This window comes from Pagrus pagrus, assembly GCF_965226575.1.
Source record: "Pagrus pagrus genome assembly, chromosome: 7".
In the NCBI taxonomy this organism is placed as follows: domain Eukaryota; kingdom Metazoa; phylum Chordata; class Actinopteri; order Spariformes; family Sparidae; genus Pagrus; species Pagrus pagrus.
The window spans coordinates 3,933,859-3,950,636 of NC_140191.1; the positions used below are offsets into that span (position 1 = coordinate 3,933,859).

The 16,778-nt window shown below is 38.0% G+C and overlaps 1 protein-coding gene across 1 annotated transcript; it reads left to right on the top strand.

The window, feature by feature from the left end:
* Positions 1 to 11,812: 11,812 nt before the first annotated feature.
* LOC311260075 (uncharacterized protein) lies at positions 11,813 to 16,327 on the top strand (the record flags this gene model as incomplete). Its single annotated transcript, XM_084357586.1, has 6 exons — positions 11,813 to 11,924; positions 12,635 to 12,696; positions 13,516 to 13,801; positions 14,748 to 14,902; positions 15,253 to 15,532; positions 16,177 to 16,327. Exons 2-6 carry the CDS (start codon positions 12,639 to 12,641, stop codon positions 16,325 to 16,327), a joined length of 930 nt encoding a protein of 309 aa, XP_084213712.1. The 5' UTR covers positions 11,813 to 11,924; positions 12,635 to 12,638.
* Positions 16,328 to 16,778: the final 451 nt, after the last annotated feature.

Here is a 16,778-nt window from a genome sequence, read left to right on the forward strand (position 1 = left end):
TTATATGAGTGTTAAAAAAATGCACTGTTAGAAATTTGACATTCAAACATTATTATGTCTTGTTATCGATCACAAATAGCAGCCAATCGAGAAGCATTTTACTGTTGTTTCAATGGAAAACAAGATATTGTTTATATATGGAGAGAATGGCACATGTTAGATTATCTTTCCTTTTCTTTATGTCACGTGTCAAAATATATGTTACAAGGCTTAGCAATGTGTTGTTAGGTACTTATATGTGTATTTCATTTAACCTACAATGACAGTAATGTTGTAATGGTGTGTGCATGTGAGTATTTCTGTTGTTGTGAGATGTTTCTCTCTTTTATATTCCATTATTATCACTCTGTACCTTTCTGAGTAGAGATTGAATTATACTGGTACTGCAGAGTACCAATTCACAATAAATCAAACTGTGCCAAACTTTGTGTTCTTCATTTTTACAGTATAGACAGGAGAGACAGAGCAAGACGTCAGCACTGCAACAAGTCACAGTGAGTCAGGGCAACACTCACCGCAGTATTTGTAATGTAAAATACAAGACTGAGCAGGGCGACACATCTAGTCTGAGTGAAAACACCTGATCAAACATGAAATATAAAAGCTGAAGTGTGTCCAGTGTCCAGTGTGACCAGCACGCCTGCAGCCAATGCTCGGCTCCTTAATGGAGCGTTAAACCCCTTTAGAAATGGTGAAAACTTAAGTGGACCATTGCCAAGTCTCTGAAAGCCCTGAGATCCCAACTTCTATTTTGAAACGCTGTTATTTACATCCTTTTGAAAGCTACAATCTTCACTGTAGCTGCTATACTAAAAGCATTCACACGCACACCATCTGAAGTGGGTGCACAATGTTTTTTCAAAAATATTTGGGGTTTCGGGGCTCTGGGATAAATGTTATGTGGACTATGAAACTTCAGTTGACTTTCCATCTGCATGACCAATGACTGAAATTTCATTTTTAGAAGAACTTCTCCTTTAATCTATAATAAATGATTCATACTTAATAAGTTGATAAAATGTACTGCAAATAAAATCATAATCAGACACATGTAGTGGAATAAAAAGCAAAATGTTTCTGACTATTAAGTGGCACTGCAAATACTTGCACTTTAAGAAAGTACCTTAGTTACTTTATTACTATGATGTAAACAGTGAATTGTGTGATATTTGTCTTGCTCATTGGTATCTACATGGATGACCAAAAACTGATTCACAAGAAGGGAAGTACTGTCATCACTACATGCAGGTTAACATCATGTCACCTTTGCTGAAATAATCCAATACTATAAAAAACATTTGTAAAAAGTGTTATCCCCCAAAGTTTCTCTGCTGCTGTTGATACTAGTATTTTAGAAACAGCACTTTGTGTATTTACTGCTTGCTAACGATGAGGACTTCGATATTTTTGGAAATATGCTTATTCTTAATTGTTGTTGCTAATTAGGCAGGTAAAACCAAGAGGTTATTCAGTGATGGAATGTAACTAAGTACATAAACTCAACTACTGTACTTGAGTACAATTTTGAGGTACCTGTATTTTACGTGACCATTTCCATTTTATACTGCTTTATACTTAGGATAGGGGGAAAAAAACACTTTGTGACCCATTTTAAAAGAAAGAAAGACTGACTTTATTTGAGGGGTCACAAAAATGATAAATCAATAACCTGCATTATCCCTGAAAACAAAAACAACAGCAAATAAATCTTTTGTATTCTATTTGAATAAGCAGTTGGACAAACATCTGCATAACTTAGTTAATTTATGAGAGTTACACTCAGATGTTGGGACAGAAGATTCTATTCAAGCATATTTGAAACTACATAATACAGAATTCCTCGTTGTATGAAGTCTTTTAACTTCTTGGTGCCAGAATACTGTTTTTGCATTTTGCACCAGCAAAAGAATGAAGCGTATTTCATTCACTTAATACTTTATCAACAGGCTTTGTTTATTTTTTCCTTTGCTTTATATTTCACGTGTTGTCCTGTCAATGAGTTCTTGTCAGATGGCCTAGTAAATGTGGCAATAAAGTTTGATTGTTTGATAACTGCAATTGCAAAGATCCTGATCTACTGATAACTGGAAATGAGCCCTATAAGGAAAAAGATGAGGCCAAATGTGGTAAATCATCAACAAAGGACAGAACATACGATGATAACGTGCACATAAATATCCCTGTGTGGTTCACATCAAATCATATTCATCATCACATAAACTCCTCATCGTTTCAGCTTATCCTTCAAGTCAGGGTATGTACTTGTCTGCTTGTTGTACACTGACAGTTAACGCTGTTTAATTTGTAATGTGTCTAATTTATTCAGTGTACATCTGTTAATGACTTTATTTTTCATCTGAACCAGAACAATGAAACACAGTTCAGTTCTGCTTTTGCAGCTCCTTCTGTGGACGTGCTCAGTTAACACCTATTGTAAGTATGATGTGGCTATCTGTGAGTTCTTTCCTAAACTTACACAAGTGTGATGTAGAAACTCGAGAGCATGTATGCTGAAAAACAGCTTTTAGTCAAGTATGAGTATTGAGCACCTAAATTAAGTACTGGTGCACCCAACAGGAAAAAAAAATTAAAAGCACATTATCTTTCAAAGTAGATGTCTTAAAACATGTCTGGAGGGGATTTGTTCTCACAGTAAAGAATTATGTTGCGGTAAAACGGAGAAATAATTTAAACAATGGTGGAGCGATAATAAAGATTAATGTTGCTTGAATGAACTGCGTGGATTTATTTCCACGATTATCTAAGAACAGTATGCTCTCTGCAGGGTCTTCAGCTTAAACTTCAAACTAAAAAAAATCTCTGTAGGGTCACCACATGATTGGTCAAGTTCAAAAAAGTAATTTTTGCAATGCAGTCAAGGTGATCAACCTGTTTTGGCTGTATGGCCCTCATTGTGCAGTAGTCTTCACTACATTTTTATTAATTCTCAGGATAAAGCTGGAACAAGACAAAAAAGTGAGGCAAGACGGGACATAGCTAGGTGTACCTGAAGACATGACAAGAGCAACATGTTGAGAAAAGACAAATAAACACTGATTACAGACAATGGAGGCAGCAAAAACAATAAATACGGGGAACATACTGGGATATTGGCACAGTGATATATTATAGAGACGCTTTATGGCAGTGTGTGTATGGGTGTGATTCCTGTGTGTGTGTGTGTGTGTGTGTGTGTGTGTGTTTGTATAGCTATCCTTGTGTGGACCAACCTTTGACACCCCACCTTTCTTGGGAGGACATTTTTACTTGTGAGGACCTTCTGCCTGGTCCTCACAAAGAAAATGCTAGGATGAGCTGAGTGTGTGAGAGAGTGTGTTGGGGAGCAATGAGGGGGAGTGGCCAGAAGGGAAATAGGGAAGAGTAAATAAAAACACACTTTACTTAGTTACTTAGTCATTATTTATATATATATTTATATATATCGCAGAATTTTCATGTATTGAGTGAAAATCTTTAAGCAACGTGGTGGGTGAGACATATATTTAAGGAGCGTTTATGATCAGTATATACTGCATGTGAAAACAGGGTTACTGGAAATGAATGTGAGTTTTGGAGTTCCAGCTCACTTCAGAAGTTAGTAGAGACCAAAAAAAAGAGCTAAAAGCCTTAGACTTACAGTCATCAGGTGAAGAAAAACACAAAACTCCAAATGAATGTTAAAGTTGCTCTGTAACTGCTGGAAACCGTTTTCTAACAGTTTGTCATATCAACTTGAAAGATGTTGTGTCCACATGTTGTTTGTGCTGCCCCCAAGTGGCCAAGATTTTTTTTACAAACCATTCTGCCTCATACATTTATATGTATTTCAAATGTTTAACTTCATATGATGTATATTTAACTTTCTTCATAGAAAATGTGGCCTTGCGTGGAAAAGCGACCCAGTCGTCCCGTGGACACCCATTTGGAACTGCCAACAGTGCCATCGATGGAAACCGTGAATCTAACTTCTCAGATGGATCATGCAGCCAGACTGCTGAACAGACCAACCCCTGGTGGAGAGTGGACCTGCTGGAGGCCTACATCGTCACCTCCATCACCATCACCAACAGAGGGGACCGCTGTGCAGAAAAGATCAATGGAGCAGAGATTCACATCGGCAACGCTTTACAAGACCATGGAGTCACAAACCCAGTGTAAGAGAATGTGACTTATGACTTATTAGTAAACTTATAGTTACAAGTTATAAGGTTGTTACGACCCTAGAGGTCGTATAAACATTTCTTTTGTATGTGCTTTAATTGCCTCTGTGCTTTAATGCCCCTCTGTGTTACCTGATTGTGTGTGTGTGTGTGTGATTGGTTGCAGGTGTGTTTAGGTAATTGAGTGAGTGTCGGTTGTTCAGGGAGCTGATTGGTTCCTGCCTCGCAGCCAGAAGTTTAAAGGCCAGCTCTTTCATGTTCAAAATACTTTGCTTCTGGTGGTGCTTTGGAGATGGTCAGAGAGGAGGCTCATTTTCAAGTTGCAGCAGGGTTTCCTCTAGGCCCTGGTCATAACATGGACATGATCCACCCAGATCCCGATGCAACTCATCATATGATCTGTTAGCTTAAAGATGATCCTACAGAGATGTGTGATATACCACTGATTTCCTTTATAAGTGACTGAACGATTGATGTTTTCAATTTGATGACATATGCAGTTTGTTGGCAGAGTGGCCAAGTGTTGGTATTATTTCTTTACATTGCTTTATACCTTCAAACACTGCAGTATTAAACAGATCCATCCACTGTTTCCTCTCTCTCTCTATTCTAGGGTTGCTGTTATTCCTCAAATCCCAGCAGGCAGATCATTAAAAATCACTTTAACCAGTCATGTGGAGGGACGTTATGTGATTGTGTCTATACCTGGTTATGGAAAGGTCCTTACGCTGTGCGAAGTGGAAGTCTACGGCTACCGTGCCCCTACTGGTGAGAATTAAATATCAGGCCAAAGCCACACAAGATGTGGTTTTCTAGGTGATGCTGCAGCCTCATTTTCCATACAGCTGTGGTCACCCCAGAAGTTTGATAGCATGAAGAAAATCCCTTAGAATTCTGCACAACCATGAGCCGTTTGTCAGCTGAAACTTCCCAAAAATTTGACATATCATCATAATGATGCAATGTTTGGAAAAAAGCTGAAGATTTTCGTGGGCATAAGCGTTCACAACATCACAATTACCTGGAGGGACTGATTCATGTTCAAGACAAACACAGATTGGGGACCCTTTGCATCAATGAAAACTGTCAGTGTTGATGTTTGAAATTGTGTCCTTTGTGCAGGAGAGAACCTGGCACTACAAGGAAAAGCCACGCAGTCGACACTTCATTCTACAGGTGTTGCAAATAACGCCATCGATGGGAATCGAGCCAGCGCCTTGAGCCAGGCTTCTTGTACTCACACAGGCGCGAACTTCAACGCCTGGTGGAGGCTGGACCTGCGCACGACACATAAAGTGTTTTCTGTTAGCGTCACCAACCGCCAAGAAAATTACCAAAGACTTAATGGAGCTGAGATCCGGATTGGAGATTCTCTTGACAACAATGGCATCAACAATCCCAGGTAGTTTACAGTTAGCTTGTTCATGATCATACAACTGATTTAAAGGTGTGATAACATTCAGTCACTAAATGTGGCATTCCATCTCCCTCTTACCATTGCATTCACATCACAACACCACTCTTTTTCAAATCTTTTTCCCATCAAGTGATTGCCAGTTTAAGCACTAGAAAGCGTTAGCTAACTTTGCTAATGCTTGGCGCATACTGCAACTCTACATTTTTAAGTTGTTTTTTTCCACAAAACTATCAAGACTGTTTAATCATTTTGGACCTGACAAACATTTTCTAATTACTGATTCACAATCATAATAATATTGATAAGGAGAAGAGATATTTGTTTGTTTGGAACAACACATTTATTAAGAATATTCATTTGAAATAAGAGTTTTGGTAATGATTTATGTCTATTAAATTATTTTGTGAAACATTTGGAATATCTTTTGCTTTAACTGACCATTTGATGAGTTAATTGAGTCATTTCTTCTTCTGTTAGGTGTGCTTTGATCTCAAGCATCCCTGGAGGTTTCACCCAAAATTTCCAGTGTAACGGGATGGACGGCCGCTATGTGACCATAGTCATCCCGGGAAGAACTGAGTACCTGCATGTGTGTGAGGTGGAGGTCTATGGTTCCAGACTGGATTAGGTCTGAGGAAGTTCATAATTCATAACAATGATGTTTAGCTGATGTTCGTGTACAGGCTCATTCTCGTGAGCTTCAAAGTTTTATAACAATGATATTTGATTTTGCAGATGTTTAGCTGATCAACAGATTCATGTCACATGGATTAATGTATCCCCCCTGTACAGTATCTCCAACCATCACACAAAATGTAGGCGTATTACCTCCCTGAATATTAATGTTGATTAATATTGATTCTGTGTGAGATAATTGGTTATCCAGGTCGCAAAAAAACATGTGAGTCAAAAGTATATATATGAGTGTAAAAAAATGCACTGTTAGAAATTTGACATTCAAACTTTATTATGTCTTGTTGTTGCTCACAAATAGCAGCCAGTCAAGAAGCATTCTTACTATTGTTTTAATGGAAAACAAGATATTGTTTATATATGGAGAGAATGGCACGTTAGATTATCTTTCCTTTTCTTTATGTCACATGTCAAAATATCTGTGTTACAAGGCTCAGTAATATGTTTTTAGGTACTAATATGTGTATTTAATTCAACCTACAATGACAGTAATGTTGTGATGGTGTGTGTGTGTGTGTGTTTTATCTGTTGTTGTGAGATGTTTTTCTCTTTTGTATTCCATCATTATCACTCTGCAACTTTCTGAGAAAGATTGAATTATACTGGTACTGCAGAGTACCAATTCACAATAAATCAAACTGTGCCAAACTTCGTGTTCTTCATCTTTACAGTATAGACAGAAAGAGACAGAGCGAGACGTCAGCCCTGCAAAAAGTAACAGTGAGTCAGGGCAACAATCGCCGCTGTATTTATATAAGACTGAGCAGGGCGACATGTCTAGTCTGAGTGAAAACACCTTGTCAAACATGAAATATAAAAGCTGAAGTGTGTCCAGTGTCCAGTGTGACCAGCACGCCTGCAGCCAGTGCTGGGCTCCTTAATGGAGCGTTAAACCCCTTTAGAACTTCTATTTTATTTTGAAACGCAGTTATTTACATCCTTTTTAAAGCTACAATCTTCACTGTAGCTGCTATACTAAAAGTATTCACACGCACACCATCTGAAGTGGGTGCACAACATTTTTTCAAAAATATTTGGGGTTTCGGGGCTCTGGGATAAATGTTTTGTGGACTATGAAACTTCACTTGACTTTCCATCTGCATGGCCAATGACTGAATTTTCATTTTTAGAAGAACTTCTCCTTTAATCTATAATAATGATTCATACTTAATAAGTTGATCAAATGTACTGCAAATGAAATCATAAACAGACACATGTAGTGGAGCGAAAAGTAAAATGTTTCCGACTATTAAGTGGCACTGCAAATACTTGCACTTTAAGAATGGAAGTACAAGTACCTTAGTTACTTTATTACTATGATGTAAACAGTGAATTGTGTGATATTTGTCTTGCTCATTGGTATCTACATGGATGACCTCCAAAAACTGATTCACAAGAAGGGAAGTATAGTCAGGTTCACTATATAATTTTGTGGGAATTTTTTTGGGATTTGCTAAACTGTACATTTTTGGAAAGGTTATTGTATAAGGAGTCAGAAAATCAATGTTTGCATTTGCAATTTTGATTTTTTTAAAATGGCCACCGTAAAACTTTAATTTGTAATATCTCGGCTTCTGAATAGGCTGGAATGTTGATTTTAACCGCTAAACCCACATTTTCAGGGTCAGGGAATCCAATGGTGCTAGGTACAAAACTTTACCACATTAACCCATAGATGCATAAGTGGGTTAAAAATGACCTGGTGTGGTTGTTTTCTTGCAATATCACTGTAATGAAAAGTTGTTCGCATTTAATATTCCAAGTTCCTCAAAAAACATGTTTTTTTTTATCATCCCATTGAAATACATCCATAATATGGGTAAAAAAAAACTACACATCACAAGCAGTTGGTCAGATAACTCAGAGTTCTTTTTATTGAAGAGTTTTTTCTTTGAGTTTAAAATTAGCTAATGTAAAACTTGGATGTTCTGGAACTATCAACATGCACATTTAGACCACAGTATGATTAAGCAACCTTTTATTAGACAGTTCCTATACATCATCATAATCATCATCGCTTTCATGCACGGCTTGGGAATCGTCATCGTTCTGGCACTGGCTGCTGCACTGACATATGTCAGTACAGGCTAAGTCCTTAGCTCTGCAGGAGCACCTTCAAGAAGGGCAGTCAGATTTACACTTGCAGTGGACCAACTCAAGGATGGCCTTTTGGGCTGGGAGGACCTCTGTGGTCACCGGTTTGAGCATGCCATCCGAGTGTTTGAAGTATCCGTTTTGCAGAGGATCCAGCTGTGGATCCTGCAGAGCAATGGCTGCCTGTGCCCATACTCTTGTTTGGACATGGACTCTCAAGATGTGCTGCTTCAGAGCTCCAAGTGTTGGAGGGAGCTTGTCACTTTCTGTTTATTGTTTTTTTTTGCCAGCCTTCCATGCATTCACTGGGGCCGATAACACAGGAAGGTTCTCCCGCATAGGCGAGGCAACCTGGCTGCAGGTCTACCTCAAAGCAGATGAAGATATTGTCAATGCTCTGCAGATGATTTTGAATGAAGCAGATGTGACAGAAGGAATGCTGTCAGCCCTGGAATCCTTTATATGTGCAGCTTACTCACCCAAGGGGATCAACATCAAGGCAATCCCTCAACTGCGATGGCATCTCTTCTACAAACATAGGGCAGAAAGTGACAAGCTCCCTCCAACACTTGGAGCTCTGAAGCAGCACATCTTGAGAGTCCATGTCCAAACAAGAGTATGGGCACAGGCAGCCATTGCTCTGCAGGATCCACAGCTGGATCCTCTGCAAAATTGACTATTTTCATTACAAAGATATTGCAAGAAAACAACCACATCAGGTCATTTTTTACCTACTCATGCATCGAAGGGTTAATATGGTAAAGTGTAACTAGCACCATTGGATTCCTTAACCGTTACAGTGTGGGTTTGGCAGTAAAAATCAACATTCTAGCTTATTCAGAAGCCGAGACATTACAATTTTAAATTTTACGGCGGCCATTTTTTAAACTTCAATATGGCCGTGATATAGACATCTGAGCAAATGCAAACATTGATTTTCTGACTCCTTATACAATAACCTTTCCAAAAATGTATAATTTAGGAAAATTCCCACAAAGGTTAAAATCTAAATATAATGAACCTGACTATTAGCCAAAACTCTGCTACTGGCTGCATCCAACATGCTCTTCTAGTATCTCTTGCTCTTCTTCTATCTAGTATGATAAAACAGTATGCAAGACTTTTTACTATGTCTGAAACATTAGTATGAAACTAATAGTACGTGAAACAACAATATAACAAACAATGCTGTTTCTTACTCTTTTCCTTTTGTCACCACCTTTGACCTTTCATAACTACCTCCTTATTTTCATGTGCCTTTTTTTATCTCAAGCTTGCTGTACATTTTTGTTGCGTATGGAAGCCCTAAATGGTCATGCGTCAAATATATTAGTTCCTCCGGTTTCCTGTGATAATGAGTTAAATTTTATTTGTTTTTCACAAGTTACCTATGTCATTATTACAGAATAACACATGCTGTTTTCCTGAGATAACGAGATCATTTAACATGAGTGAACTACTTCATAAGATTCCTGAGTGTGGAGCTTTACATACACACACTGCTCTGTGGTGTGGGCCTGACAGTATCAAAGCAAATCATGTGAACTTTTCATCAACTGTTGCCATTAATAAAGGGTACTCCTTGATCTGACATTTTCTGGCATGGAACTGCTGATCAAATAAACATAAACAACACAAGATATAAGTGATAAAAGGGATCGACCTTTTGTTTTCTCGTGTTAATGGATTTATTTATCTTGTTATCTCAGGATAGCAACTATTTAATTCTGTGATAATGACATAAATAACTTTCAATCTCGAGAAAACAAATTTAAACTTAACCCATGACCGTTTAGGGCTTCCATAGTTCCAGGTTTTAGCCTTGCAAACCTTATTAAACTTCAAACTGTGCTCTGCTTGTTAAAATCATATTAGAGACACCTCAAACATAGCTCTGGCCAACTACCACTCAGTGCACAATATACTGTACATTATACTGCTTTCTTCTTTTCTCACACCTCCACAGCATGAAGTGAACTTTTTTCTTCAGAAAGTTACTGAAATGGTCAGACACAGCCCTGACGCCAGAAAGCTGTGGGGCTTTCCACAGCTATGCAGAGAGAAGGATGCATTTGTGGGTTATTAGAGAGAGAAAACAGAGAAGTAGTGCATTGATGTGGAAATTCAAGTGAATCTGGCAACAGACAAGTTTGTGTGCATTGCGTCAAGTGAAAATCTAAGACTAAGCATTTTCAGTATCAACGGTTACTGTGGGATTTTTTTATTCGTTTCCCATCTATTTGGTAACTTTCCATGGAACAAGGTCAGAATTATGATAATTCATTGGATGAACGGTGGTGCAATGCAGTTTTAGTGTCGAGGATGGCCACAATTTGTACCAACCACACCTGCACCTGAGAAAGACTGGCAATGTTTCTATTGTTTTTAATCACATGGTGGTTAAAGGGACAGTTCACCCCAAACTCACAAATACATTTTTTACCTGTGGTGCTATTTGTCCTTCTACATTGTTTTGGTGTGAGTTGCTGAGTTTTGGAGATATCAGCTGTGTAGTTGTCTGCCTTCTCTCGAATAGTATGGAACCAGATGGCAAAAAACCTCCACAGCAATGTCTCTTTCCAGAAATCATGACTCAGTTACCCAAGATAACCCGCCAACCGTATCACCGCATAGAAGGACCTGTGCATCTACTTCAAGAAGCTAGCTAAACAAAGCTACGAAAGCCAAAGATATCTGGTTTGTTGTTTTAAAACATAAAACAAGTAAATAAAGCAAAACAAAATAAAATGGATCTGGAAATATTTTCCCCAAATGTATTTGAAAAGCTTTTATTCACATCCTTTTTAAAGCTGCAATCTTCACTGTAGCGATTAAGCGTTAGCAAGTAACCCGTCTGAAGTGGGTGCACATGCTCACAACCGGTCCTCTGGAGACTTGGATTGAGCCGGACGAGCTGTATGGAGCCACTTTATGCAAGTCCCTATCAACTTCAATTGTTTAGGAGAAGTCAGCAACACTGTTTTGTTGTGAAGCTCCAGAAATGTTTTGCGGAATACGAAACGTCAAACAACTTTCATCCAGCATGGATAATGACTGAATTGTCATTTTTGGGTGAATGGATCCTTTATTCTATAACAATGTATCTTACTTTCTACATTTATCACATGTATTGTATGTACAATCATAAAGAGACAAATGAAGTGGAGTAAAAAATTAAATATTTCCAACTGAGATGAAATGTTAAATGGCACTGCCAACACAACACAAACACCTCAGTCATTAGTCTTTAATATTATGATTTTATCAAGTATACATTTTATCAATGTAGACAGTGTATGTGTGTGACAGTATGACAGTGTGTAATGTTTGTCTTACTTCTTGGCAGTAACTTGGATGACCTCCAAAATCTGATTCACAAGAAGGGAAGTGAGTAAACAAATGTGATGTCACAGGACAGTGCTGAAGATGGTAGTAAGAAGATGATTGGTTCAACTGCTGTAGGGTGAAGAAAGAGATGTACTTAAAGAGCACACAAAGTGTTTTGTTTTTGGGGGTTTGGAAGCTTTTTTCATTGGATCATCAGACTGTGAGGACTCCAGGTAACACACTTAATTTCTCTGTTGCATCAGGTCATCTTAGTACATCAATTTCTGTGTCTTCTCTTTTGTGCTGCTTTTCACTGAGCATATGTAAATACACTAAATATTCTATATTGTATGTAGATACTGTATGTACCTCTGCAGAAAAAGGAAGTAAATAATAGCCATAATAGTTTAACCATGACTGAAGACTAATTAATTTTGAAAACTAAATAGCACAGATGTTTATGAAGTGAGCTGAACTTTGCTTTGTTGTCAATAAGTCATAACCAAAAGACTTCTTCATCTAACACTGTAAATTGAAACATAATCCTGATTATGAGAAAACCGAACATTTCTTTACATTTTGTTTAGGTTTAATTTTCTGTTTCCCTTTTGTAACAACTCTGTGCCTATACTCTACTTAGGTTTAAGCAGAAAACACCACTTGTTAAGAGTTAGGAAATCCTAACAATTTGGCTTCAAATATCTGTTTTGGTCGCCACTATCACAGATGGAGATGATCCGATTTCCTGTGAATATAGCCACAAAAACCACTGGAAATGTCCCCACGGAGATGAATGTGCTCGTTTGGCAGCTTTGTTGGCTGTAATTATATCCTGCTGTCTGGGCTGAGATTCTAATGCCATACATTTCTAACAGTAAAAAAGAAAAGGAAGTGTACATTTTTCAGATATGGTCTATTAATGACTCTTATTTGTCTCATCCAGAACGATGAAACTCAGTGTTTTCCTTGTGCTACTCCTGGGGACATGCTCGGCTGTAAAATATCGTAAGTATGATCTGAGAGTATGTGACGTCTTCACTGTAAAACATCACTAAATGCAGCCACGTACATTTCTGAATAACATCTGGCTGTTTCATTTGATGATTATGTGTATTATATATCTGGAGTTGTAGAGCAAAGAAGCAAGTTATTTTCTTTCACAGCAAAACACAACCAAGTCAACTAATATTGGGTAGAAAAACCTCTACAACTCATAAATGCACACGACTTTTGACATGGTTTTAGTTTGATGGAATGTGTGACATTCATGTTTTTTGTATTAATTGCAAAGCAAAGCAAATGTGAACACCAGCTTAATGAAGGTCAAAGCAGTCACAGCAACTACAGTCAACATCAGCAGGGAGATAAAGAGGAAGAGAAATTCCCCAGACTTCTTTATAAAATCTCTTAATATTGTGAGTTGTTGAGTTTGGAGAAACTTAAACATGGTGAAACACCGTATATGATAAATTCTTCATTATTAGGGTGTTTGTGTGCTATGCATTAAGTTGTTTCTTTCCCTGTTTAAAAAACATTGTGTCCAATACAGTTGTTTCATAGAGACGGAGAGGAGGAGCATATTTTCCTGTTTGTCACTGTAACAGAGACTCCAGTCTGTAGTGTCGTTCATACGCTTGACTGACAAACCAGAGAAACGTCAAGTAACATCAGGCGTCATGATCAAAGAACGCTTGTATATCATGTGGAAAATCAATTGACTTTTATTAATAATGCCTTGATTAAGGGGCTGCTGCAGCACCCTTACTTGCTGTGTCCATGTGACCAATAACGATGAAAAGTATCCGTTATGTATCTCATTCATAGAAAACGTGGCCTTGCGTGGAAAAGCGACACAATCAGCGCGTTATGGGAACGAATTTGGGTCTGCCTACAATGCTATCGATGGAAACCGTGAATCTGATTTCCGTGCTGGATCATGCGCACACTCTACTGAAGCGAAAAACCCCTGGTGGAGAGTGGACCTGCTGGAGTCCTACATCATCACCTCCATCACCATCGTCAACAGAGACGACTGCTGTGCAGAAAGGATCAACGGGATGGAAGTCCACATAGGCAACTCTGTGGAAAGAAATGGTTTTGAAAACCCAGTGTGAGTTGATATGAAAAATAACGAAAGCATTTTTTGCATTTTCTACAAACTTTTGTTTGTCAGAGCATCCTGCTCATTTGTATCTGAAGCAAAATACTGCCCACCTTTCAAAATTAAATCATTTTGCGAAGAAATCAGTAAAACCCACAGTCAGCTGTTCCAGGGCTCCTGGGCTTTGTTAAAGGACGTTAAAAGCAGAAATATTGAATAAATAAAATACATCAGATCAGTGTTTCTCTAACCCTCTGAACCGTGTAACACCTCAGAAAATATTAGGCACTCCACGTACCACCAATATGATCAACGTTAAAATACAGTAGCATAGCTTGACTTACTGATTGGCGTTATTTGCTTGGAGTCTTTTGAACCTTTCATTTTACCTACTGTTTTGTCATCACAGTTTGAATTTAGCTCGTAACTAATCATGGATGAAGTATGCATGTGTGATATGCATGAATTTAAATTACATTTCAGTAATGCATTTTAGTATTTATTTTCAGTATTTTAATTTTAATTTCCGCAGTATTTTGATAATATTAAAATGTCTCTGAGTGCAAAGTTTTCCATTTTTAAACAGATGGTAAAACCATTTTTAAAATTATTAATTGTGGAAACAGCATATAAGCTTTAAGTCCCTAGGTTGGTGTCCGTAACAGTGCAAATAACTGATTCACCTTACTCAACAGTATGTCGCATTGTTCATGCCATACATCTAGATAACGTTAGTATTTTTGAAGTTTAACCACGAACACTGTTCTATTACCACTGGTGGTACATGAAGGAATCCTAGATACGCTCTTGGAAAATGAAAAAAACATATTTCAAAAACAATACTCATAATTCAAAAACTCAACAAGCCTGTTTCTTTCATCCTTATCTTACCATTTAACAGAAGGTATTACACATGATTCATCTGCTGTTTTCTCTGTCTTTCTCTCTCTATCAGGGTTGCACGAATTGTTGACATCGGTAGAGCTACAACATTCAGTGAGACTTTCACTGAACGTGTGGAGGGACGTTATGTGACTTTGGTTGTGCCTGGCTCACGAAGGATCGTTACAGTCTGTGAAGTGGAAGTCTATGGGTACCGTTCCCCAACCGGTGAGAATCTGAGCTATTACATGAATGTGAATGGTATGCAGTAACTGTCATCTCATCTATAAAGTGTGATATAAACAAAAAGGAAAATCATATCATTGATTTTTATGTTTTTAAATCGTTCTTAGAAACTACATTTGCATTAAAGAACCTTCAGAAAGAATTGTATCCTGCATCCTGAATTTTAAATACAAATTAAATCAAAGTCAGTCACAGGAGAAATTTCACCAAACATTCCAAGAAAAAAGATCCAGTAGTGCATTTAATGAAACTGTGAATACGTTGTGATTTTGCTGTATTATAACTGCAAAGCCCAGCTTTTAGTGGTCATTTTTGTGTGTTTTTTTTCGCAGGAGAGAACCTGGCCCTCCAAGGAAAAGCCACACAGTCATCATTGTTTGAATTTGGCTTTGCAAATAACGCCATAGACTTAAGTCAGAACAGCGAGTGGGGGGATGGCTCCTGCAGTCACACAAACAACGACATTGGCCCCTGGTGGCGACTGGATCTGCGCAAAACCTATAAAGTGTTTACTGTGAAGATAACCAACATGAAATCAAACCCAGAACGCCTCAATGGAGCCGAAATCCGAATTGGAGATTCTCTTGACAACAATGGCAACAACAATGCCAGGTAGGTTACAGCACGATGTATTCTTGACCGCTCTAATCAGAATTTTTAGCCACGCCAGCAGATGGTAAAATGGTAAACTATCCTTGTAAAATAGTTTCTTTTTGGTCAATCATTTGCAATACTGGTCCTGGAACAACATTAACTATTTTGCAACATTGACTATTGTTGGGATTAAGAATTACAATAAAGCTTGTTTGAGATGGCCTCACACGGGGCACCATTGTTGGGATCTATGGTAGAGCAGGTGTGTAATTATTAAAATTTAATTAATTCAAATTAATAAAAATTATGATCAAATCACTATAAACAGTGACAATCAGGCGCCACCTTCTGGACATTAGTGTCGATGCACTTTCCTTTGCTTACTAGGCTTTGTTAGTGCAAGGAGGTCGCATTTAAGGTTTGGTCTACATGCAGGCCGCTACACTGTCAGAACCATGTGGTGAGAGTCCCAACACTATCATCTACTGGGCTTTTAAAAATTGAGAAAATAGACCGTTAATAAATAGATCATGACATTATATTTTGACCAGATTGCCCACCCATATTCTTTATTATTTTATCTCTGGTTTTACTTTTGAAGTATGATTTTATAACTGCCTCATGACCTTTGTTAATCAAGTGATCTCTGCTTCGTCTGTCAGGTGTGCTGTGATACAAAGTATCGAAGCAGGAGGTACTGCTGAATTTCAGTGTCCTGGCCTGGACGGTCGCTATGTTAACATAGTCATCCCAGGAAAAGAAGAGTTCCTGAGTCTGTGTGAAGTGGAGGTGTACGGCTCGAGGCTGGATTAGGTCTGAAGACCATCAAAATGCAGAACAGTAACAGTTTGCTGTTACATGTACTCATACTAACTGGAATCACAGCTTGAGATTCAATATCGTCAGAACGTACGTCCTTGTGAACGTATCTCCTCATCTGACAGTAATTGTATTGTGGGGTGACATGTTATAGACACTACATACATGGACACATATTATGGATTTTTTACAACACCCTTTCTAATGCTGCTGCAGGATAAAACTCTGAATGTCATCAATGCCGACATACAATTAAATCATTAAAAAGTCAATTTTCTTTTCCATTTTATTGTTATTGGTCCAAATTTATATGTTTTTTCCCCCAAATTCAAAGTTTAATGCATCACAACTGAACAATACATTTAGTTTAACAGTGGTGTCATGAAAGGCAAATGTGGTCTCTGAGATACTTTTGTGGGGAAATTACCACAGAGTCAGTTCTGAG